At 40.1% G+C, this 26,337-nt stretch overlaps 1 protein-coding gene across 6 annotated transcripts in view; it reads left to right on the forward strand.

Moving 5' to 3' along the window:
- LOC309718598 (uncharacterized protein) overlaps nucleotides 1-26,337 on the forward strand; it is a 311,824-nt gene that overhangs the window by 118,966 nt on the left and 166,521 nt on the right. For all 6 annotated transcript variants that reach the window (XM_082554024.1, XM_082554021.1, XM_082554020.1 and 3 more), the window contains one exon: nucleotides 136-279. In XM_082554024.1, coding sequence (XP_082410150.1) covers nucleotides 136-279 — 144 coding nt within the window. The remainder of the gene's footprint in view (nucleotides 1-135; nucleotides 280-26,337) is intronic.

The raw sequence follows: 26,337 nt of genomic DNA on the forward strand, positions 1-26,337 counted from the left end.
CTTTTGGGGGGGAACTTACAAATCATCGCTGAAACTGTATTCATTTCATTAATAATTTACCACAAATATTTATTGGCTTAAATTGGAAGTGTAATTGTTTACTACTTAAACTCAATTTATTAACTGATCATGCAGGTGATGGGAAATTGTTTCAGTGGGGATGTGGACGGTCATGTGGAAGCACAAAGGGAAACATCCTGTCCCCAGAGGAAGTGACGCTACCAGATTCGCCAGTGAAAGACATTGCTGGTGGATGTTGGCACAGCCTTCTTCTAACAGGTTTGTCTCTGCTTATGTTTGAAGGCTATTACAAACATACCATCACCTGCCAGCTGTTGATGCATATTTCAGTTCAAAGCACATGTGGACATATAAGTTAACAGTGTGGATGACCTCTATGACATTATAAGGGATATGCTGAAATTCTACATGCAGTTCTGATACAAATTTAAATAACGATCTGACCTCAAGCAATGCTTATACGAGTCTTTTGTTGCACATTTTCATTATTTATTTCCCATTTTGTGCCACTGAGACCTAGAACTCTTCATTATAAATACGCAACTGCCTTTCAGCCTTTCATCACAACTTCATAAGTTCAAATGTGTACAACTTTTTGATACTCGATCCCATGTGTAATACTGCTAACGTAGTGGGAAACAACAGACAAACAGCCTCTGGTGAGCATGAACTCATTTTCAGATAAGCTGATAGCGATCATCATGGAGAATACTGGCCAATACCGATGTTTGGCTAATAAATCAGTGCCTTAGTGTCTTAGCCCGCACACAGACATTTGAGTGTGTGCTTTTAGCCGTGGTGTCCATTTATCCACATCGTTCATTAAGAGCTCTCCCAGGGCTTGAGCGGCTACATAAACACAGAGGTTGAGGCCACAGCTGCTCTTTCACCTCACCGCGGAGAACTTCAAAGTCACTTCTCCCCACACGGCAGATGAATGCGCCGTGTCTGCCAGGCTGATATATTGGCCCCAGTTGCTGTCTTCTTACTGTAGTATGACTGCAACTGAGGCCCCATCATGGAGCCTGAGTTGGGCCATTTGTTAGTTTTAGCTGTATCTCCAAGACCTGGCTTCAATTCTGAAGGGAGAACATTAATCCTTTTAATACAACACTTTGTAGTGCCGTTTTCCTGTGTTGGTAATGCCGTCTATTATTAACCCCATTAAAAGTGTAATACAATTTAAGTAGAGTGCTAAAAGTGGATCATTTGTTGCTCCGTTCTGTTTGAATTAATTCTCAATTTATGATCTAAATGATTAAACTATAGGAGTCACGGCACCAAATGAGATTCTTAAACCGCCAGGCATACATTTACACATATTAATACAAACATTTATGAGCTCACATTCACACTGATTGACCAAGTAAAAAAGACACACACTCACATGGCTGTGTGTTGCAGTCCCTCTTCCAAATCCTGTAATGTCCCCAGCTTGATCCCTAGTTCCATTCTGTCAGGAGGAAAAAGAAATATCCATCTCCAATCAGGCCTTAATGAATAGCCTGATGAGTGTCGGGCAGAACTGAATTACCAGATAGATTTGAAGAGCATGAGTGTGTACAATGTGTGTGTGCGCGCGAGTGTGTGTTCGTGTATCTGTGTTCAGTGGTTGGGAGGGGGTAGTTAGAGGGCCAGTAGAACAGGACACATGTAGGAATTAATTCTCTCCAAGTTAAAAAAAGAAAGAAAGAAAAAGAAATTGGCTAACTCTGTCATTTGAGCCTGATGGAATCGCCTTATCTATTGGTATGAGTTTTCATTTATTAGGGTCAAACAGCAGAGGGATACACAACGAATAGGAAAGAAGGCTTTGGGAGAGAGAAAAGTCGAAGTAATGAGGGGTCAGATTTGAAAATTGGAAAGAAAGTGAGAGAAAGAAGAGGAGTAAGTCAAAAAGTAGAGAGATGGGGAAGATGGAACAAAAGGAGTGCAAGGGAGTCAGTGGTATGAGAAACAGCTTGCCAGGGCCGGAGCATATTGAGGGCAGCAGGTGGAAGAGTGGCACAGTTAATTAAAATGCCTGTCTTAATGTCTCAGCCCGTCACTCCAGGGAGAGAGAGAGCGAGAGAGAGAGAGAGTTGCCAGGCTTGAGCTGGGCTGTACCCAACCAGCCATCTAGACAGCAAACCAACCATCCAGCCAGCCCACCAGGCCACATGTCAGACAAGCCCTGACACTATGCCCTTCACCCCCTCTTCATCTTGTGCCATACACACTCACAAATGTCCACAAGCATACAACTTGTCCAAACCCCACCAACTATTTCCCCCTCCTTTTCTTTTTAAACCCATACGCTGAAACCTATCGAAGCCCCCCTAATCTGACAAAGAAGAGAACAAAGCCCCTTCTTTAAAAAAAGAACAAACACACTTCTGATGTTACTGTTTTACTCAGCAGCATCTGTAACCTGCCTCTAGACTAGCAGCCGTGCAGCCTTGCAGCATAATCTGTCTGCTTTTAATAATTCATAGAAAGCACAGGCTGTGCACTATGTACTGAATGCTGAGGGTAATGGGGATGTTGTGATATTTCTATCATGGCCTGTCTGAATCAGCGAGCGAATCAAAACCAGCAAAGATCTGATAAGCGGTCTGTTCTGTCTTGTAACAGCATTGGCTGTCATCACTGCTTCATAAGTGGACTATAGCGAATCCTTTCTGCTGTGTCAGCTATAATGCTTCTAATTGTGATGTATAATGGATGTTCAACCAAGTTTCATGTGACAGCAAATCGCAGATTCATGCTTTTACACAAAAGGCAAAGATAAACCTGATATGTTGGCATCACTGGTGTATCAATATCACAAAAAAAAAATGCACAGGATGATACAGACCAAAGTGAGTTAATGCTTGTGTCACTTCATCTGTGACTGTGTTGAAGAGCCATGCACTATTGTCTTCACTGCAGATATACCTACAACCTGATCATTTTCCTTTCCTATTAATCATATTCACCATATATACGTATATCAGGGATATTAGATGATATATTTCAATATCTGGATTTCTTTGTATCTGTGCCACTCTTTATTGGTCACACTCTTAAATATAATTCTGGACAATCCTTACTTCTTATTGTACTAAAGCTGTGCTCAGCTGAAAAAGGGAAAACAAAGAGTGTGAGCATCTTTCCGAGTGTGAGGTGCGTCTAGATTTGTACGTTGTGTCGTTTGACTAATGTTTTATCAGGTTTTGCTGTATCACTGTGGATTGCTTTGTCAATAACCAGGCCGTTGCCTCAGTGAGCAAAAATCTGAGATTGTCAGGCTGAGTGACAGGCTGGAGATGGCAGATAATTCAAAGAAATTGGAAGTGTGAAATCTTTAAGGGCCACTTCTTAACACAGCAAATGCCAGGGTATCTTTCCATCAGCTGCTGCTCTCACAAGCTACCGCATTGTTAATGGTGGCCTGTCTGTCCATCAAGTCAGCTTCAGGAGGGATTTAGACCTGTTTGGCACCTTATCTCTCCGACTGCCTCCTACTAACCTGACCGATACACAGGTCTTGAGTAACCTGTATGTTCTGTGTCAGTGGTGGTTGTAAACCTATCTCCAGAGTAATATTTTTTTTTTCCATTTGATTTGCTTATTTGTAGATATTAGTTTATCTGTGACACAGAGTATTGATATATTTATTGTTACACAATCAGGGGTCTAATGTAATGGTGCCTGTAGCACTTGTTAATTTAGCTGTCAGCGCTACTGATTGACCTTAAATTGTTGCAGGAGAGCTCATTGTCCTTGTGAGTGAGCTTCTGTGTCTGCTGTCTGTCTGTCTGGATGGATGTAATAAAAGCAGTGTCTGCTTTCAGTTTCAGGCAAAAACATTGCTCTGAAGAAGAAACTCAACATGTCAATCAGCGACAGGGGATAAGTGCTTCCATGAGTCACGACTATAAAAACGTCTTTATTTTGTAAGGCCTCATTAGATATTAAGCAGTTCAGAAGAAAATATTTTTAGGCAAATTTGTGTGATAGTTAAATATTTGCTCGAAAGCTTTAGGAAATCGTATAAATGTAGTCCATTCAGGTCCACTCTATCTTACCAAATAAGGATTTTCCCTAAAGTGTGAAGAGGAGATAATGGAATCAATGTCTTCTATGAATATACATTTCATTAATATTAGAGATCTGGGGCATTTGAATACCCAAAATTAACCTAAAAGTAATCTGAAATATAAGTTAATTATTAGTTTGATAATGAGGTTTATGATTAAGAAGTTAATAAAAGAAACAAAAAAGTCCTTTTTGTGCTAAAAAATAAAAATAAAACCACTGCTTCACGTCAGAGCGCTGAGATGGTTTTTGTATGTGTGCTGGCAGTGCTCCAGTGTAAGTATTACTATTATGAACAGTAGCGCACTGACCTAGCTTGCGCTCACTTTGTCCTTCTTTCCCTCACTCACTACTTATGCTTACACAGAATCACACGGTCACTCATTTAAGACTCAGGTGGGAGAGTACATATGGAAACAAGGGGAGGAAAGTAATCAAAGTAAAAAAAAGACTGCTCCAATTTGGAATCCACAAATGCTTCGAGTCGGTCCTCCGTTTGTTTGTACAGAGAAATAATGTGAGAAAATAGACAGAGAAGCGAGGAGGATGACAGAAAAGGATCCTGAGAGAGGAAGAGAAATAAACAAAAAGGACAAGAAAGAAATATGTCCCCTATTTTCCCCTTGTAATGGTTTCAATTCCCTGCCAGAGCTCCCTGTCACAGGGAGGTAGTTCCCAGGCTGACACATCTCAAGCTGTTTAAACATCCATTAGGATGTTTTGGTTCATACACTCTACAAATACAGCTAGATGAGAGAGAAACTGGTAGATGATGATAGGGAAATTGAAGAAGAAAGAAAAGAGACAGAGAAAAAGAGAGAGGGGGAAGAGGGGAGTAAGTTGATGGGAACAGCAGATAGAGGAGAAGAGGAAATTTATCAAAAAACTCATGTGATATTTAATGATCCTTGTATGTGGAGAGAGAAGACCACACCAGCTCGTTCTCCTCCGCCAAATACCGATCCCCTAACTTAATTTCCTGCTCAATTGCTGTTCTATAGTGCATAGTACAGTGATACAGGCTGGTAATATAGAAAACAGATTGCCTGTGCGGCGGAGTGGATAAGGCTGAGGCTTGTGCTGCTGGAGACCTGCAGTCTCCAGGGGGGTCTTGTCGGTGGGCTTCACAAAACCAACAAAGCCCATCTTTCCCTGCGACTGGCAGCAGCTGGCAGGTAGATCTTCAAGCAGTGGAGGTGGGGAAGTGGATCTATGGGTGTGGTGTGTGAGTTTGAGTTTCTGCAGTGTGTGTTTGTGGTACAGAGACTCTTGCTAGTCTTTGTAGTGAAGAGTTCCACTGTCTCCCATCTTGTGTTTGCTCATGTGCTGTGACTCCAATCCACTCAAAAATGTAGGCCTGCACGGACATCAATCATCCACCTGTGCACAGAACAGTGAGCAACTGCATCTACAATGTTTTCACACACACACACACACACACACACACACACACACACACACACACACACACACACACGTGCGCGCGCACGTGCACTTACAGTCAACCTCACCTTCCATGAGGACATGTACACCTGGCTGTTTCTATGTGGGATGATTCAACGACTATCAGAATTCCCTGCTCATTGTTGCTGTATATTATTCCATACAGACTCACCAAACTCTTCTTCTTTACCTTCTTATTGTTATTGTTATTATTATTATTATTACTATTGCTGCTCAACACTAAGAAGAGACACTACACCATCTACTCTGTGGGCGATCAGAATTAATCAAAACAGAATACATACAAGGCACAACAAAGCTGCAGCATACCTCTGTTGGGCAGTATGCAAATATTTGCAACATCCAAGACACATAGTAATGTTATGAACGCATCAGCGATAAGTGAACGCGATGAGGCTAGTGTGATTTAGTAGAGAAGGACAACGGGGGACTTATGTGTTCACTGCTGTCCCAACTGAAAGAAATGTCTCTCTGAAAGTTATCGGAAAAACTTACTAAATATAAAGACAAAGAAATATAATTGAGAAAATGTGGGACATGAACTACAACAGTATTAGTGATGATAGTTGCTCTTTTTTTCTTTCAGTCAAGAAAAAGATGGAGCACTGTGCCAATAAAATTTCCCATAAAAAGGTTTATGGTTAAGAAATTAATAAAAGAAAAGCTTGAAGATTGTTCTCCTTGACACTCCATATAGTGACAGGATGTGAACCATCACATCCTCATGGTAGCTCTAGGTTCAAGGGATGGACCGATGAACAGAGCAAGATGATGATAGTAATAATAACGAAGAAGAAGAAAAAGAGGACACATTGGATGTTCTGTAAAGTAACAATGTTGCCATATACTGCCCTTTACATTTTACACCCAGTGTTGGTCAAGTTACTTGAAAAAAGTAATCAGTAACTAATTACTGATTACTTCCCCCAAAAAGTAATCCCGTTACTTTACTGATTACTTATTTTCAAAAGTAATTAATTACTTAGTTACTTAGTTACTTTTTAAAAACATGATTTACAACCTGAATAGGTGATAAAGCGATAGATCTTTCAGCCCAATTCTACTTTTTCTGCATAATCCATCATACAAAATGTAATCAAATGGAAAAGTCGCTTTTTTTTTAACTTGTTTTATCAGTTTTAATCTTTTAACTTTATGCATCAAGCAAAAATTAAACTATATGCAACATTCTCTGACTTGAATAAATTAGTTTAACATTTAAACCTATTTTCTGCACATTCCAGCACATAAAATAAAATATTTTTTGTGTTTACACTCACTCTTTCAAATAGATGCAAGTAAAACACAGCAGAAAATAAATAAAGTCAAAGACTCAGCGGTCCTGTTGCTCTATTTACACCTGTAAAGCAGGACTGCGGTAGGCGGAGGTTTACCCTGGTGCAGGTGTGCCGCGGTCAATGGAAGAATCCGCGAGTTTCTCTGTGAATTTCCCATTACGTCATAGCGCACTCGGTGCTTGCTTGGAAGTTTAGGGGTTTTTTCGCTGTAAAAAGAAGTTTTCTTCCCACGCACAACGGACACTAATGTTTTTGTCACTTTTTATGGAATCAAACTCAAAGTAAGGCCAGTACTTCCACGCTTTAAACGCTGCACGCTCATACTCTCTCCCACACTCGATATGTGATCCATTGTTGATCTGCACACAGCTGTTGTCACTAACGGCGCACTCGCTTACGTCACTGTCGTGAGACATTCTCGCAAAAAAATCACGGTTTTAGTAACGCAGTAACGCAGCGTTCCTACGGGAAAGTAACGGTAATCTAATTACCGTTTTTGCAATTGTAATCCCTTACTTTACTCGTTACTTGAAAAAAGTAATCAGATTACAGTAACGCGTTAACGCGTTACTGCCCATCTCTGTTTACACCATCCTGATAATTATTTATTAACACTCAATAGTGATATAAAACAAAATCATGAAAATTAGACATTTGAAAAGTTATGGTTCTTTGGTTGAATTCTTTAAATTTTATTGCTTTAATTCACATTGTTAGAATATGTGAACAACTTAAAAAGACGTCTGATAAACACATCGCAGGTAAACTGACTGCTACCTTGCCTACATTCGGGTACCCTAAATAATGACAACAGACTTATTTTTAATGTTGCTTCCAAAGGAAAAACAAGGGCACAGTTTCAAAGGGAGTAGAAGTCTGAAAAGGCTATTTAACCTCTTTTCCAAAGAGCAATGTTTTCTGCCCAGGTATTTTGTAGATCAACATCATCTTAGACAAGTATCTTGCTCCGAGGCCCTGCTGGTGCTTCAAACACCACTGTGGGATTGTTCAAAAATGCCTGAGGTGTAGTACTCAGGGTACAAAAAAGCAACACGTGGTTGATGGTTATGTTGTCAGGATTGGCCAAAAATGACATTTAATTAATTGTTCAGGAAAGCTAACACAGAAGTAAACCATTTAAGCATGCATAAGATCCAAATCAAATGTCTGCTTATTTTAAGAATATTTGGATACACACTCGGATTTAGAATATTGTGTGACACCCCTAGTGAACTGGTTATACTCAAAAGGTTTCCACTGCTAATGTCTGGTTTTATGAGCTAGACAATATCCATACCTTTTATATGATGTTCTTTTTGCAGTCTCACACAAAGTAGGTCACAGAAGTGAAGTCTTATCATGTCTACCTGGAGAACTGATGTTACTTGTATCCCAGTTCTTTTAAAGATCCTCTTTTATGCAGGGAGTGTCACTAACCTAGTTGCCACTGGGTTTTGCGCTAATGTTAGCAATGTGAACCTCCTTTGACCTCTCAAAGTGACAGAGTTTTGTTGCGTAACAACCTTGTGTAATGAACTTCCTCCCAAGAGATGTCATTAAGGACAGGAATGTTTGTCTTCCGCTCGCTCTAAAATGAATATTCAGCTATTATCGCTGCACAGTATTCAGATCTGATATGTATGTATTGGGTTTCAGTTTGCACAGAAAGTCATACCAGATGAGTTTTACTTACTGTATCTGTGTCTCTCTAATCTGCCTGCGGTTTTCTTAATATATCACATATAACCGGGTTTTGCAGCATAAAGACGGTTAAGGTCATTTCTCCGTCTTTCTAGGCATAGTTTAATCTGGCATACATCATTCAGACTGTCTCCCTTGTGTCCTTCTTACCTAGATTTAAATATTTGTTTTAACTAATGTTCTGTTTTATGGCAGAGAAGATCTGTAATAACACTTCAGGGGTTTCTGCAAGGCAACTACGACAACAAGCCCAGAGCTGTGGATGGGATGGAGTTGTCATAAGGCTTTGCATCCCACACCAGGATCACATTTGAGCACTGATTTTCCTTGATAAATGAACCCAGTTGGTCAGCTTATCGTCTGGATCAACACTGTGTACCTTTCATGCCCCGTCTACTTTTCCCATGTAGGAGGCCCTGTAGAGGGAGGAGTGCGCTGTGTGCGATCATGTGAGAGTGAGAAAAGGAGACAAAGGGAGCGAGTGAAATATGTCACAATGATTATTTGAATTCTCTTGTTTATTGGAAATGACTGAATCCAAGGTTGAGATATTCACAAGAACAGGAAGGAAGAGAGAGAAAGTCACTGTCCCCGTGGGGGAACAGCTTACACCATCAGATGCCTTGATTACTAATCCCCTTCTGAGTATCGTTGTCCTCATAGTAAATATAACTACAGGAAGTAATGATTTCTGCTCCAAATTATGTGGATGTTTACATTTCTTGTCAACTGAGTAATAAATTACCGATCAAAGATAAACTGTATGAAAGAAAAATAGAAGCTTCTTTATTACAGCAGTGAGAAAGAGGAAATGGTGAGTCCCAGCAGACTTATGTACCTTGAAACCCCCCCCCCCCCCCCGCACAAACTCGCCCCCACCAACCCCAAAAAGGACTGACTGCCAAGATGGCTGCTTGAGCTCTAGTGCTGCGGGTCTTGACCCTGTGCATGCTGCCAGACACCATTTCTCAAAAAAAATGCGTCTTCAGATCTTGGCATAATTTCTCATCCTCTCTTCCTGTCCTCCTCGCAACATCTCTCTCTGTCTCTACAGTTCACCTCTCTGTTATTTTCTCCAATGTAGGTCACTGGGAAGATAGTGCGGTGTGGCCTATCTTTCAAATTCCTGTAAGTTTGCAAGAGCAATACTTGCTTTTGAGGATGAATTTTGTGGGGGCTGGGTATGTTGGGCTCCTCCCTACAGGTTTATCATGTTGGCAGCCACGGATGGCTCTTTTTTTAGGGTTGTCCTCCCATGCGTCTGGACCTCTCAAACATAGTGGCATGAATCCTCGGAAAACACTCTAGTCAAATCGAGCTATTAACACAGAATGTCAAGTCTAATTGTGGGCCGTACAGTGAGTGTTTTAGGTCCTTCTGACCTCACGCTGAACTACGCCGTAAACGAAACAACACATGATCCCGCTTTTTTATTTCATGGAAAGCTGCGATGAAATGTGGGTTAGCGGGGAACAGAGGAGTTTTGTAAGCCGCACTTTGCAAAGTGAAACGTCGTCTATTGGATTTTCAATTGGAGCATGCCTCACAAATGTAAAGCTGTGTTTTATTTAGCCGAAGCAGTTTATTGTTTGTGCGTCTATAAGCCAAATACGGCAATAGCTCTGTCCAACTTCAACGCTTCGTGTTGAATATATAGCTTTTGAGTTCAAAATAAGTCATTACATTTGACAAGTCCCTATAATAACTCCTGATTTATTGTCTTAGAAAAGTGGAATAATAAGTTTTCTGTCTTAAGCCAATCACTGAGAGTTTTTATTGGATTTTCCCACTCGCCTAATAAATTTGCATTATTTTCGTTTCACAGCAGCGTACACTGTATACCGCAAAATTGTTCTTGCAGCTTTCATTTTCCATCATTTATAAGGAAAACCAAAAAAGCATTTACGTTACTTCAAGTCACATTATACCTTTTCCTTTATTATAGCAGGCCAATGTGAACCCCTGTCACTTGGACTTCTGGTACGTGTGTAGTTTCACTCTTTCCTCTCTCCTAAAAAAGAAACCCCAAGTTTGTTTGTACTCATTTTGTAAGTGCTCGCGATGATAGTTTTAAAATTAAAGGCTGTACTGTAACCATTAGTGTTTATATTTCATCATCCCAACCCGACACCCTTTTCCACTCTTCCACAGGGTGGAACCACCCTGTAAGGTTGCAGGCTAGCCAAGGCAAAAGCTTTTCAGTACGGCTGCAGCGGACTTGGCAAACCCTGGTAAGATTCCCCGCTACTCAATGGGACATACCAAGTTCTTTGCCAAGTCAAATAACACATTAAGATTTAAGTGGGCCAGTATAATACAGCCAACCCTCTCATCTTAGAGTCGGTACTTCTCTTTGTGCACTAGAGTGTGAAAATTGGTCTTGTTCTTGGGGACTTGCTCTATTTTTTTCTTCTTCTTCTTCTTTCATAATTATTTGGAAACAGGTCATTTGGGTGTGGACGCTATAACTCCACCCCACCGGTTTTTCCCCTCATAACTTCACATTCACTGCTTCATCAGTTTAATTCCTTCTTACCTCCCAGACTCTTTCGCTGCTTCACCAGAACTGCTTCCTTCTATCTGTGTGTCTGAGGTTTCAAAGAATTCAGTGGTCAGGTTATAGTCCCTTGAAGTGATTGGCATTAATTCAAGACCCTGCCTTCCTCTCTTTTGCTCCTTCTGTTCTTTCTGTCTTTCTTCTTCAAGTCGTGTGTTTTTTATTATTCCACTGACACTTCACCTCAGTTTTCTTTTTTGTTATACTATTTTTTCTGTTATTATAAAAAGTCAAACAGGAATACATCCAATATCTATCTTAAATAAAGAGAATATTATTATTTACTAATTGAATCCAAACAGCATCTGTAATATTGTAATAATGTTTTCCAGACTTTTAGCTTTCACATTATTTCAAGGAGATTTTTTTTTTAAAAAAGAAACCGTGTGAAATATGTACACTGGAATTTTTCAGTGTTGAAAAATGTTCTTTGTGCTCTCTCTGACATGTTCTAGAAACCGAGCATGGTTTAAGGTAAAAAAAACAAAAAAACATTGAAAAATCATTTTGCGACAAAATTCACTATACATTTGTGCACAAAGTGACTCTGAAAATGTTAGTTGGACCGTTCAAAGCCAGTAACATTCAGGGCTTGCATGCATCTTAGCAGCTACATCAGGGTGTGATTGTTTTTGGATTGAGACAGAAATGGCCTTTAAGGAGCATTTCTCAAAAAACTGTTGTGATTTGATTACACCCCTCTTATTGTGGGTGGACGAGACCAGTCTGTAAACACGCCATTTATCTGTCATTATTCATTGCAATTCCACTGATCACATCTGCTGCTTCTATCAAAATCATTTAGCTCTAGATGATGATTTTGTTTTTTGCGAGGGAGTCCCCTGAAGCCCACAGCCAAGTAATGTCTCGTTGTGAAACACATTTTTTTGAAAACAATAAGCCTTAACAACGGCTAAGTGGGTATGATGTCTTAGCTTTTGTGGCGTTTTGCTAAATTATGGGAATAATACACTAGCTGGAAGCCAGTGTGGTCAAGCATAGCAAATTGGGGCCATGGGCCAGAGAATAGTTGTAACACATTAGCTGCTGCCACAAAGAGGTCAAACTGAGCTGTGTTAGCGTGTGTTTGCAAGGTTTCATTTTGTGTATGTGCTGTGTGCGTGTGGATGGTTACACCTTGTTACATGAGGCTGTACAGTAGGATAGGGTCCAAGTTCTTAAAAGCAGTTTTGCTATCATAAACAGCAGCCTGAGCAGTAATTTTGCAACTGAATAGAAAGACATCATAAACACAAGGACTAAACTTTTTTTGACTTAAATATTGCAGTTTAATTTTCAGGGTAAATTTTTTCTTGTGATCCAGTTTCCCTTCCACACTCTTTTTATTCATTTATTTGCAAATAAGCAATCACATCTCTTGACTATACAGATGCAGCGATGCACTTACTGTACCTATTCTTCCAGAAATTAAAAGAACAAAGAACACTTCAGACCTTCCACCCTCACACCTGAGATGCTAGTGAGACAAAGAAGACAGATGAGGTGAGACAAGTCGAGGACACGGGCATTTAACGAAATAAGACATCCTTGTTTCAGAGCTGCCGTTTTAAAGTAATTAAATATGACGCATGACACAGCTGTGTCATCTGTCCATTGTTTTGTTTTAGCCTGCCATTGTATGTTTTGCTCTCTGTCAGACGAACAGAGCAGTGTTCATGACAACAGTGTGACAAGATGTACAGATATTATACAGTTGAATTTTTTTTTCTTAATTTACCATTCACACAAAAACGTCAACGACAGAAATTTTGATCTTTGAGTTGTTTGGATAACTAATGAAAGTGATCAGTGCCAAAACAAAAAACAGCTATATACAAGCTCTGGTTTGTATATTTCAGTTATTTTGTGTTTTTTATTTCATTTTAAATAATTGTTCAGATTGTTCTAGGACACATTTGCATACACACAGCACAAATCTTCAAATCTGAGTGATCAGATTGCCAAAGACACATGTTAAAGCCTGGTGTGTCCTTAAATCTTGTGCATCCTCTTTCCTATACACGCCACATAAACATGTGCATTAGCCAGTAATGTTTCATAGTTACTTGAGAGCATCTGAGCTACTTTGATAGTCACTGAAGTGATATTTCTTTAACATTGTTTAGTTTAGTTTTTCTTTTCTTCTCTTTTTTCCTGCACCATACAACGATGTTTCAGGGCTAGAGTGCTGTTGGGCTGCTGCCTCTCTCAAGAAATGAGACTGCAGTTTCAAGAATGGGTATAAAAATATAACCTTATTTTTATCTATGCATATGTATTTTTTTTTCAAACTGCACTGAAACCACAATCACAGTATCACCATGAGATGGAGAGTTCAAAAACATGCAACAGTTTCTGATAGCTCTTTTAGTACAGTGATCTTAGATGTGCCATTTTGCCCTCTTCACAAAGCGACATTAAGTTAGTACATGGGGTGCAAAGATAGAAGACGAAAGATAGCTGATACATAGATACACACTGTGTAACAGAGACACGGTGAAAAAAGAGAGAAAGTGTCAGGACAAAGAAAGTTTGTAGAAATAAGGTAAGGAATTACGGGATCGGAAGGGCAGGCAGAATCAGCAGGAAGTACTCAGAGTCCAGCTGGTTCCCGACTCTCAGGGTCTACTTCAAGGACCTCTTCCCGTTTCTCTCCCTCTCTGACACACACACTTACTACACCCACACATACACACACAGTAACACTCTCCTCCATTGCTCATTGTCTGCCTCCAATCTCCCTGTATCCTCAGTCCCCACTTCGTCTCCACCCACCTTCCCTTTCTTTACTTTTGCTGTATCTGTCATTTTCACCCCCCTCCCCATTTTTGATCCACTAGCTGATAATGATGAATTTCCCTCAGCTGTATAGGAGTTGGCAGAAAAAGTTTGCTCAGCAAACTTTTGAAAGTAAAGTGAAGAGAGCGCAGCTTATAATATGCATACAAGTTCAACATGTTACTGCGTGAGACAAAGACATTTTTCCTCATTTAACACCTTCTGAATGTGTTCTGCAAAGTAAGCTTTTCAAAGGAAACCTACATTTGTTTTTGTTGTTAAACCGGCTTCGATCATTTATTCATCACTCTGCTGTTTTAAATGATCTATAGACCATGTCACATGGTCTATGGCTCTACCTAGCTTTGGGGTTTTGATTTTCATTGAAAGATCACGGACTAAATTCAGCAGAAACTAAAAGGAAACTTAAAATGAAATAAAAATATTTAAATAAACTCTAGATTATTCACCACGATTATTAACCTCTGATTTTGTAATTATCAAACTATTCTCAATGACATTTTTGAAGATAATCTCTTCTATTTCCACATCTTTAACATAAGAGATGATATCATAAGATAAGTAAACACATACGTTGACTGTGGTGAAGCATGCTTTACATTGAATCACCAAAATTCTAGCTCTTCAAGAGTAGCTTTAACACCCCCCCCCCCCCCCCACACACACACACACACACAAAAAGCAAAACATTTGATGACCTCTCCTGCATCCTTAATGACAAGCTTTGATGCCTCAGTATATATCAATTAAAAAACAGTTCAGAAACAAGCCTCAGGGGTTAGTCCTAGTAGACTTTCAAGGGGCAAAAAGCTAAAGTGTGATTCCTGGTAGCTAATTCATATTCATCAAAAATTATTATACTCTGGAAATAATGATAATAATTTTCCACTGTATGCTTTTAAAGTCCACTTTCGTTTTTATTTTTATTTACTTTTCATTTATTTTTTGGGGAAAAATTTGCAAAAATGATTCAGATATGAAATATGCACATTACCTTACTTTCATCTTTGACCAAGGCAAGCATTATACAGGATAGCCAGATGAGGTCTCTCTGGCTTGTTTATCTGTTCTATATGTTCCATATCTATAATTAATGTCTTCTTATGGAGGATGCTAATTATTTTTCTCACCAGCACTTTGTTTTGATTCATGCAGTTCAACATCACTTGAAAAAATCTTACTAATTTCATTCATCCAGACACTTTCTCGCTGCTTACACAGTATTCTAAAGCATCAGCACCCCTGGGCACATTTTTAGATACAGCTGTTCACATCCTCATTAGTATATACACAGATCACCACATCTGTTGGTGATTTTGTTTTGTGCTAACTTGTTTGTAATTGAAAAAGCCCTTCTTTGGTCAACAGAATGCATTCCCCCTGTTTTTTTTTTGTTTTTTTGTTTGTTTTCTACCATGACACAAGATCAAGGTCATAGCAGACCTAACACCAATCCTAAAATTCTATCTAGATTAACCTGAAGTAACAAACATTTCTCAAAAAGAAATAGAATTCCATCCAGATAATGTTCAATGTAGTGATTTCTATCACCAGTACAAGAAAATGTTGGAAATCCCAAACATAGCAAATATGACAACTTTTTATTTGATCACGCATACACTTGAAGGAACCACAGCAATGTTAAATTTAATTAATTAATTCATAAAATTTCTTGAGTTACTACATATTTATTCACATTTAACAAAAAACCCAACCTGTACCTATCTGTATCCTATTAAAGTACTGTGTTACCTAGACTACAGACAGGATAAGTGTGACTCATCCACTGTTGGCGACTGAAGAGTAGGTGAAAAAGGTCAGCAGGTAATGCTCTCTTACATAATTAATGTGGAGCCATGTGTAGCAATTAATTGAATGAAGAGGATTTTTGTATAGTGTCACAAAACAGAGTGGTTTTTTTTACGTTTGTGTAACATGTAAACCACTGTGTGTTTCCAAGTATCACCAAGGCGTTGTGTTTTTGTGTTTTCTGATGTGTTTCTGTCATAATTGCAAGGAGAAGGACCCAAAAGAATCTCTCAAAAGACAAGGTGCATACAAGGAGGACAAACAGGAACACCACTGAGGAAACTGAGGCTATTTATGCACACTGGGGGCAAATCGGGGGGAAGCGGACACAGGAGGATAACAAGATGCTGCTGAAACTAATCAAGGCAATAACTGGACTGGGTAAAGACTGTAGGCCTAACAACCAGATAGAAGAGGACTCTGGTACAACAACATAATTGAAATCAAAGCAGAAAATAAACAAAAACCTGACTCCACACAAAAACAGAGAAACTAGGGATGTAAAAAAATGAGAAATGACCAACCTTCTGTAATAATGATAATAATAATAGAGTCAAACAAAGCCAAAAGCCAGGAATCATGAAACTTTCTCTGTCTGTCAGGGTGTATTACAGTCACCGCACCAGACCTGATGGTCCACTCTGCTCTGCAGTCTGGCGTCTTTGTTGTAGTCTTTCCTTTTAGTTGGTTTTACTTCCTTTGTTATCATTCAACTCTTTTCTGTCTTTTCATTGTCATTTTGTCAGTTCGTGTATGTACAAAGCCATTTAAATTGCTTAGTATTCATCACTTGTGTTCCTTGTGTCTTACTTAATTTACTTGGCTTTTAAATGTATGTGTTTTCCTTGGACTGTATTTGTCCTGTGACTAGGTCCTCATCTCTGTACTTCACCTGGACAAGTGGTTTCTCTCACTGCTGTCATTTGCCTCTAGGGTATAGATAACTGCCTACAAAATTGACCCTAAGATTAGATATTGCCATAACACAATGCTATACCATTAAACTGGGGGGGGAAACAACTACTATAACGCAGCAGAAATGTGAAGCACCTGGCTAATTGGCCTAAAGCTGGTAAGTACAGTAATTCAATTCCAAAGCCTCTTTTGGTCCCCCTCTCCCCTTTTTTTGCTCTCTCTTCTTCTGAACCTCGATCCCTCACTCTGGGATTACGTGCAGGTTACAGAGCTAGCACAGCGTGGATTAGCAGGGTCGCTCCTCCATGCTTGGTGTCTCTCTTAATGTGATTATGCATCATCAAGCTTGTTTACTGTTACCTAGTTCATTGTTGAGAACTGACAAAAGTTCAGCCCCCTTCAACCCACTTACTGGTGCCCACGCCCACACACTCTTACGGCGCTTAAACTGTCAACCCCACCACCACCACTCGTTCACTCACAAACAAACTACACGTAATTTTCATATCTGCAAATGGCAAAAAATCATCAGTGCCACTTTATTTGAAAAAGAAGTCCACATTTTCTCTTTTTGCAATAAAACAAAATGTAGCAGGCCTATTTTTCACCTGGAGTGTAATTATAAGACAGTGCACTACATATCACATATCTGTTCCCTTCAGCGAACCATCTTAAAGTCTCATTCGCCGTCTTGCAGAAGCCTAATGAAGCCATCAAGACAGTCTGTTTGTACAGAGCTTGGTCTAGCTCTGTCAGACTACCCTGCCATGCACTCCATCAGTGCTGAATGAGCCTCTGTGTGGCCTGAGGGGGGGGTGACTTAGACTCGGTGTGTCATTAGCTATTGATGTTATTGGCTCATTATCTCCCAATTAGACTGCTATCAGAGCTAGCTGCCGTTTTCATTACGACGTAGACCTCCACGATCTAACAAAGACCAATGCCACTGATTAAAGATGGTTTCAGCATTAACATGTATGGTGAGGTCTTTGAACTCTGGGTGATATAGTTAGAGTGGAGGTGATATAACACAATGAGGCTGATTAGAGAGGGCATGTCTCTTATTGTGCCACTTACTAAGGTTAATGCAGAGTAATACTGATTAATGCGTTCTTGGTTGCACATTTTGTTAACATGTACAGTCAATTATGAAACAGGATGGCAACAATTAAGCTTTTAAAAAATAGAATAGACAATCAATTTTGTGCCACCATTTTCTTTCCAGATGTGTAAGCACCTGCTTTCTATATATTAAAACAAAGTGTCAAAAAAAAGAGTCATAAATATGAATCTTTTAGATGTATTGTAAGTCTCATACTACCTTGTAGTCACACTGGCCTCTCATATTTTTTAACATAATTTTTTAACCCCACTGTCCCCGCACGCTCTGTTAAAGTACAACTTAATTTCTGTGTGTGTGTGTGCGTGTGTGTGTCTTGTGTTGAAGGGCTAATCAGCTCTGTTAATCACCCAGTGTGGGTCAGCTTGTAAGGCAGGGACAGAAGTCGCCTCTCCTTAGGTAAATCAGAACAAGGAAATAAAGTCATGCAAATTAGAGGCCTAGAAAAAGATTACAGTCACGATGTTTGTCCTTCACTTTGACCATGGAATCAGTGCCAGCTGGGCAATACTTCTCCCTCAAGTTGTATTACTTTTTTAATTAATCCACCACAGATTTCTTAGAGTGACGTGATACATTAGAGTTGTCTGTTAAATGCTATTAATAGTCTAGGTTTGTTGCTGGAGAATATAGAAGATAATTAACACGTCTTTCTTATGTCAGTTTTTATTTTGAGATTGTGTCTTTTAATCAAGTAATCATGACAAACTGGACCTGTAAGCATTAGGCATGTTTATGTTATTTTAATTAATTAAGGAATCAAACAACATAGTACAGTAACTGGTAGCCTGAATATTGGTATGCACGTGTGCATTTATGTGTGTGTGTTTTTATGGCTTTGCCGCTGTGCTGCGTTTCTGCCTGTTTACCCGTTAGAGGGGTTAGTTTCCTGATCCGTGAGAACTCTAAGTGTCTGCCTGGTGATTAACTCCACATCGCAGCACAACGTCTTCCCCCTCACTGCATAAATGGCCTTTAATTGAGGGAGCTGGCTCCTTAGCAGGGAACCTCTTTCACTCTGTCGATTAAAACGTCATTTTACAGCCAAAAAAGAAACACGTTCCCAATCACTGCCCTTGAATTATTGTTCTGTAGCTCGAGGCTTGTATTTTAAAGTCACTGAATAATTGCAATCAGATTATTCTAATCAAGTGCTGGAACAGTAATTACAGGTTGCAGTCATTTAAGCTGCCCTGGAAGTCCCATACACACTGCTGGTGAGCATATTAAAAGTTTATGTCGCAGGAGATAAATTTAATGAAGAGGATTGTAATCTTTCAGCTACTTTTAGGTAGGTTTCACACTTGTATGAGGACCTGAGCCCTCGGAGTAGGTATGCTTACGGCAGTTACGGTGGATATTTTCTGTGCCCTATGCCATTCTCCTCCTGCCCCCTCAGTCCCCTCAGTCAACCAAGCCCAGGCAATAAACAGTCCTCCCAATAGGACTAGACGCGTTTCCACCCACTCATCTCCCCCCACTGATAACCTCATCTGTGCCCAGGTCTGGATTTCATGTCAAAGCAAACGTTAGGTGACTTAGTGCTGTGCCAAGCTGTCAGAGAGGCATGAGAATTACAATCTGGAGGTCTGTGTGACAGTGGAACCGTCTCTCCTAATCCTGTTTACGCACATCCGCATCACCCTGTTCCAAAACAGAAACTAAGTGTGTGCGCTTTTTTCTTTCTTTTTTTTTTGTCTGTGTGTGTGCGTGCATGCATGTGCATTCATATATGTGTACTTGTTTTCATCAGTGTGTGAGTTTGTTTGTGTCTTTGTGGCTACAGTATGTCTTTGGCTATGTGTAGCGCACACATAGCATGTGAGTCTATGTATTGTGTTGATGTGGAAGGTGTCGTACATGCCCTGAAAGTATAATTCAATATGACTAATCATGGTGGTGGCTGCCAACCCAGCAACACTGGCTGACAGACTGGGCCCACAGCTAATTAGATAAGGTTACAATGCTCTTGAGCTTAGATTCAGGTTCAACAGCAGCATAGTGCAACAGTGGTAGCGTAGGGGTGGGTGATCTTGCCAGAAGATCATATTATGACTTTTTTGATGGGTAGAATCCTGATGTGGAATATGAATTACAGTTCTCCCCTTGATAAATTGAATTCCTCAGATCACATGATTAGTTGTGGATCATGGTTGCCAGGATGCACACTTTATCAGTCAAAATAAAAGCCCATGCATCGCTTTCGCTCTGATTTTATTTTCAAAGTTCTGACCAGAAGTGGTCATTTGTATCTTTGCTGCTTTGACACTTTTTTCATCTCCAGCTTTTGCGTAGTTAGTAATAGGAAAATAGCTGTCCAAACCTACTGGTTATGATGATTTTTTTCGTCGCTGAGTACCCGTTAGTACTATTCTGTCCTATCTCATGATTTCCTAAAAGCGGTTCACTTGCCAGGTTGCTGATGGGATTTTCTTTAGCCATCCCTCTTTTCATTTGCTCTCAAGGAGCCAGATTTTCTGGGATTTTTTAAAAAGTGGTCTTGAGCAATATTTCTCCACATTTTTTTGAAGTTTTTTCTTTAGATGTGGGCTGCTTTTTATCCGTTTTCAATCCAGTCCTTGTAACTGGACCATTTTCATTTTTTCAATTTTGTTTTTAGTTATGTTTCTTAAGCCACTAACTTAGCTCTGACTTATAAGTCAGTCAAAAGGCACACAACTCAAGGGAGGAACCAGTATTGTTTCTACACTTACCAACTAATAATAAACTGTATTATTAGGAACTTGTCACAAAACACATTTGTTCACATTTCTTTAGCTGAATCTATGAAAAATGCCCAAGTTAATGCAATTTGGCAGGAATAAAATAGTATTTTTGCTCTTACGAGGTCATTCCCAAAGACCTGTTAGCAGAAAACCTGACTTATCTTAGCACGGTGAGCAGTGTGTCCTTAAGAAATTAAGGAAATTGGACAATTGTCAGGCCTAAAAAACTGTAGGAGATGAGGAGTATCTGAAAGTCGTGTTCCTATCTGGCTGTTTAGTTGATGCATCTACGATTTGCTTCATCACAAATGGTCTCTCTCTGGAGGATGGTTGGAAAGGGAAGCGAAAAGAAAGCGAAGCAGGGAGAAAAGACTGAGTTATGCCAAATTACAGAAGAACTGCACTGAAATCAGTGGCAACGGGTCTTATCAAGTTCAAGTTCAAGTTCAACTTTATTGTCACTTCAACCATATACAGTTTAAAAATACACAGTGAGGCGAAACAATGTTCCTCCAGGAACCAAGGTGCTACAAGACAAGTTAGTGCAAAAAAAAAAAAAAAATATAATATATCTAGTAATAATATTGTGCAAAAGAGCATTTACAGGTTGGTGTGTGCGATGGTTTGGTGGTGTAGGTCAGTGTGTTTGCGCTTGTGTTGGTTAGTCAGTCCAGTCTCAATGTTTTGAGGTATTTGAGTTAAGCTGAGTGATAATGTTAGTGTATGTGTGTGTGTGCGTGTTTATCAGTCAGTCCCTTTTTGCTGAGGAGACGGATGGCTTGTGGAAAAAAGCTGTTGCACAGTCTGGATGTGCGTGCCCGAATGCTTCGGTACCTTTTTCCAGATGGCAGGAGTGTAAAGAGTGTGTGAGAGGGGTGTGTCCGATCAGCCACAATGCTGGTGGCTTTGCGAATGCAGCGTGTGGTGTAGATGTCCTCAATAGAGGGTAGAGAGACCCCGATGATCTTCTCTGCTGTTCCCACTATCCGCTGTAGGGTCTTGCGGTCTGATATGGCACAGCTCCCAAACCAGACAGTGATGCAGCCGCTCAGGATGCTCTCAATAGTTCCTCTATAGAAGGTGGTCAGGATCGGTGGTGGAAGCCGGGCCTTTCTCAGTCTTCTCAGAAAGAAGAGACGCTGTTGGGCTTTCTTGTGCAGGGAGCTGGTGTTGAGGGACCAGCCGAGGTCCTTCTCCAGGTGTACGCCCAGGAATTTGGTGCTGTCAACGATCTCCACAGAGGAGCCGTTGATGCTCAGCGGTGAGTGGTCGCCTCGTGTCCTCCTAAAGTCAACAACCATCTCTTTTGTCTTGTCAACATTCAGAGACAGGTTGTTGTCCTTACACCAGTCCGTTAGTCTCTGCACTTCCTCTCTGTACGCTGACTCGTCGTTCTTGCTAATGAGACCCACCACGGTCGTGTCATCAGCGAATTTAATGATGTGATTTGAACTGTGTGTAGCTACACAGTCATGAGTCAGCAGTGTGAACAGCAGAGGACTGAGCACACAGCCTTGTGGGGCCCCAGTGCTCAGTGTGGTGGTGCTGGAGGTGCAGTTCCCGATCCGTACTGACTGAGGCCTTCCGGTCAGAAAGTCCAGGATCCAGTTGCAGAGGGAGGTGTTCAGGCCTAACAGGCTCAGCTTTCCGATCAGTTGTTGGGGGATGATCGTGTTAAATGCTGAGCTGAAATCTATGTACAGCATTCGGACGTGTGAGTCCTTCTTGTCCAAGTGTGTCAGGGCAAGATGGAGTGCAGTGGAGATGGCGTCGTCCGTTGAGCGGTTATGGCGGTATGCAAATTGCATTGGGTCCAGTCCTTATGAAAGGATAAAGAAGAACAAAAGGCTGCCACCATCCAAAGAAGAGCTTTGAACATCCTTCAAGATGCCTGGAGAAGTATTCTTGAAGAATACTTAAAAAAATGTTAAGAAAGCTTGCCCAAGAGATTTTAAGCTGGCCATGCTACGTAATGACTTTCAAGCTCATTAGAACTGTACAAACTATGTACTGTATTACTATTTACTTTCCCAGCACAATATAAAGAAATTTGAGGTGACTCAAGACTTTTGCAGAGTACAGCACTCCTACTCTACTCTCTGTGCCTTGTGACAACAGTCCTTGTATTGCTCTCTGGGAATTCTGCTATGAGCTAGAAGATTTGGTCCATGCACTGCTAGACTGAAGTCAGTGAGATTTCACAGCAGAACAAAGACTGCCATCACCAACTGAAGTTCAAGACAGTGGCATTAGAGCACAAACTAGCTGACTGAAATTTCAAGTTAAAATACATATAGCCTACACTTAAATCATGTTCAGTTAACACAACATGAAGTACACGAAGGTTGATGAAAATCCACCAGCACTTGAGCTATCTACAATATTATTAATAAATTTAGTATCGCTACACACTACGTAGAGAAGATTATGGGCTGTGGATGCTGTGAAGGTTAATATGGCATGCGAGAAAACAAGAAGCCCACTATGTCAAACAGCGTTTGTTACAAATAACAATGCAACATGTTAATAAAATGTACGCTCGGGTTTTTACTGGTTCAAAACTGGCTCTGGGGATGCCATCATACATAACAGTGATTACATGACATAACAATACATAACAGCCATTATGTGTATTCATTTTTTGCCATTTTATTACCAAAAAAGTATTTAAGCTGTCAAGGTGTATAAGTTGACTCTTTTTACATTAAATAATTTGAAAAAATAGTGTTTTTCTAATTAAGCGATGATTTTCTATATTCAAATTCCTTCACTGTCTTTGTATCCTATACACATGGTGCAAAACTAGAAGGAAATGCAGTGTGACAGGAAAACCTTTAAACGACAGAAGATTTGAACTTGCACTCCTTGAAGAAACGTGAAAACACCTGCATTGCAACTTTCTGGTAAATTGACAGATTTTGTGTGTTTGATATACAGGAACAGGTGTTTAAAGCCTTGGTGTCTGTTATACATCCTTTCACGATGTTTTTAAAGCTGAAAACTGTTCATCTTGATTCTGACATCCCGCCTTATTTTTAAATGCAGATCAATGTCAATATATTATGTGTTTCCTCTTTAGATGGAGTTACTGGAGCAGGAAATCCTCAGAGTATTTAAACATGCTTATCAGTCAGCTGCTAAAGTAAAAGAAAAGGAAGAAGGAATGATGAGAGTGCAAGAGGCAAGGGTTGTCATCAAATGGTTAAGATAAAACTGGCAGGTTATTACACTTTTTTCCATTTCAAAGTCCAATATAAAATTTCTATTATAAGGACAATTAATTACCCCTGCAAAATGGCAAATGTGCATCCTTGTCAGGTGGAGTGTACTCTGATGGCCTTTCCTCAAACAGAGAATGTGAAGATTTGATCTCTTCTAATGGTTCTGCAGGAAAGGGTAATTACGGCATGGTCAAAGCTAATTTGCTTTCTGCCAGATGAACTGTTGTATTTTATTGCAGTCTGACATTTTAAAGTAATTATGGCACTGTTGACCCCAGACAATTTCAGTTGTAGCATGGTCTTGGGTGATCCTCGCTCTCTCTTGCCTTCTGTCTTTCTCTCTCTCTCTCTCTCTGAATGGAAGTCAGAGGCGTAACAAGGTAATGACACGGAGGGAGAGAGCCATATGGGGTCCTCCATCCAGCTCGCAGCCTCAAACCTTCACATCATCGTTACCCACCATGCATTTCACATTGACTTTGCATCCAGATAGAAATATACGCCAGTGCAATGATAATATGTGTGTGGGCATGTGTTTTCTTCCGTGTGCATGTAGGTCAGAGTACACGCTCGTTTGTGCGGGTTGCAAGGGTAATGTGTATTGTCCTTTCATCCCCGTGTTGCATTCATAGTCTATCCCATAGATCCGTGTATCGATGAGTGTGTAATTATGTGCCCCAGTGATCATCTCTCTGTTTCTTTACTGCACAGGAATTAAGTAGGCAAAGGTCAGTGTGTGCTCCCTGAAAATTGCCTGCAGAAAATCATATGGCGATGAGAGCAATTATGGATTTTTTTTCTCCCCCTCTCAGGACCCTTCTCTCTCCCTCGTACTCTTTCTCTCAGTGTTTCTCCTTTTGTCAATGAACATTTGAGCAGATGTCAATCGATGTATGCTTCCAGCAGCAACCTCCGTATTTGTACTGCAGCAGCCCCATAAATTATCTCTCCTGTATTCTCCAGTTATTTTGGAAGTGCTCGCAGACACGGGAGCACACTCGCACACAGCGAAAGTGTTGCGAATCAGTGAGAAAGTATGCTAATGAAAACAATAGTAAGGAGATGCTTCATTAACCTAGAAGATTATCTGATGAATTGTACTAGGAGCAGCAGGAGCAGCATACAATATATACTTTATACGTTTTCATATTTACTGGCACTGTATTTAAAACTTTGTAAAAGTAATACGTACCTCTAACCAAAGTATTGCTTGGTGTTGACATTGTAATTCTAGTTGGTTGTTAATTTTGTGAATTTAGCCATAAAGGGAAAATGGGTAAAGAGGGAAGCTCTATCCGTCTGTCTGGCTCAATCCATCTTTCCCTATCCTTGGCTAACCGTACTCTTCCATCCCCTAATATCACTCTGGATCTAATAAAGACTGACACTTGTGACACTTCAAACATGTCACCACCAAGAGCTCCTGGCTAACAAAAGAGCCCCTAGCGCTACACGTTTTAATGGTGGACCAGAGCAGGCCGGTGCAGCCCGGCCCAGCAGGTGTCTCCCACACATCCTGGTACTGAGAAACGGTCCCTCTCATTCAGTCTGTCACTGAACACAATGGCACAAAAAGCCCTCGCCTGATGTGTGCATAATAGCCACCGTGCACAGACGGGGCCTATAGCTTAGTGATGGCCAGTGTCTTAGAGGAAAATATACAGTATGTGTAAACATGGATTAGAGGCACTTTGGAATGGGCGGTATCAACGACACCGAGGGGATGACACAGATTAAGAGAAGTTGCTTCTGTTTTTGTTTTTCGGTTTAGCTTGGGTTATGAAAACGTGTATTGAAAATTTATGCACATTTTTACTTTAAAAAATATTTTATTTGGTTAATTTTTTAGTTATTCTGATGTACTGTTTAGATTTTAATGGACAAGTTTCCGGTGATTAAAAGCCAGGCATGCTGAATATTTTGCTACCACTTTCTCTTACCAGCATCTCAGCTGTACAGTTGAAGTTATTCCTAATACAAAAGGGTTCTGGGACCTCTACAACCTCTATAAACAACTGGATGGAAGGATCAAAGGCAACAAGCCTGTTCTCTGGTGCCTGTAGGGGTTGTAAGTGAATATATACCCTGCTGTGCATTGTGTGGCTGAGATTTCTTCTCTTTTCTCTCAAAGAATACCATGCCTAATTATAAAAGCCTTGTCAGTTGCCTGATACAACTTTGATAATGTGAGCCTCTAGCTTAACGTGCAGTACAATTATGTTTTCAGGAAGCAAAGCTATAGTTCTTGCTAATCACATTCACCTCAGTAATCTAATAATAACTCCATCTCCTTTCATTAATATGTATTGAAGTCTTTGCCAGGTGATGGCTTTGTTAACAATGTCGAAAAATACTCTAACTGTAAAATTGTCATATCATCAGGATATACTGTGTTCAGGAGAGTAATTACTGTTGAGCTCAGCAATGTTTTAATCATATTATCAGTAGCCTTTTCAAGCTCAGCTTTTAAGTATTCTGGTTAACCAGACAGACTGATGGTAATGCTTCGGTATTCCCGCTTGTGTGCGTCTGTGTTTGATTATGCCTTTTTTTTTTAACACATTTTGGAATCCGTAAACTGTTATTTGTCTGTTTTTTGGCCTCCACATGAAGAAAAAATGTTAAAGAGCTCATAAACCCCAGGTGC

Source organism: Aulonocara stuartgranti, assembly GCF_965226115.1.
Source record: "Aulonocara stuartgranti genome assembly, chromosome: 12".
In the NCBI taxonomy this organism is placed as follows: Eukaryota; Metazoa; Chordata; class Actinopteri; order Cichliformes; family Cichlidae; genus Aulonocara; species Aulonocara stuartgranti.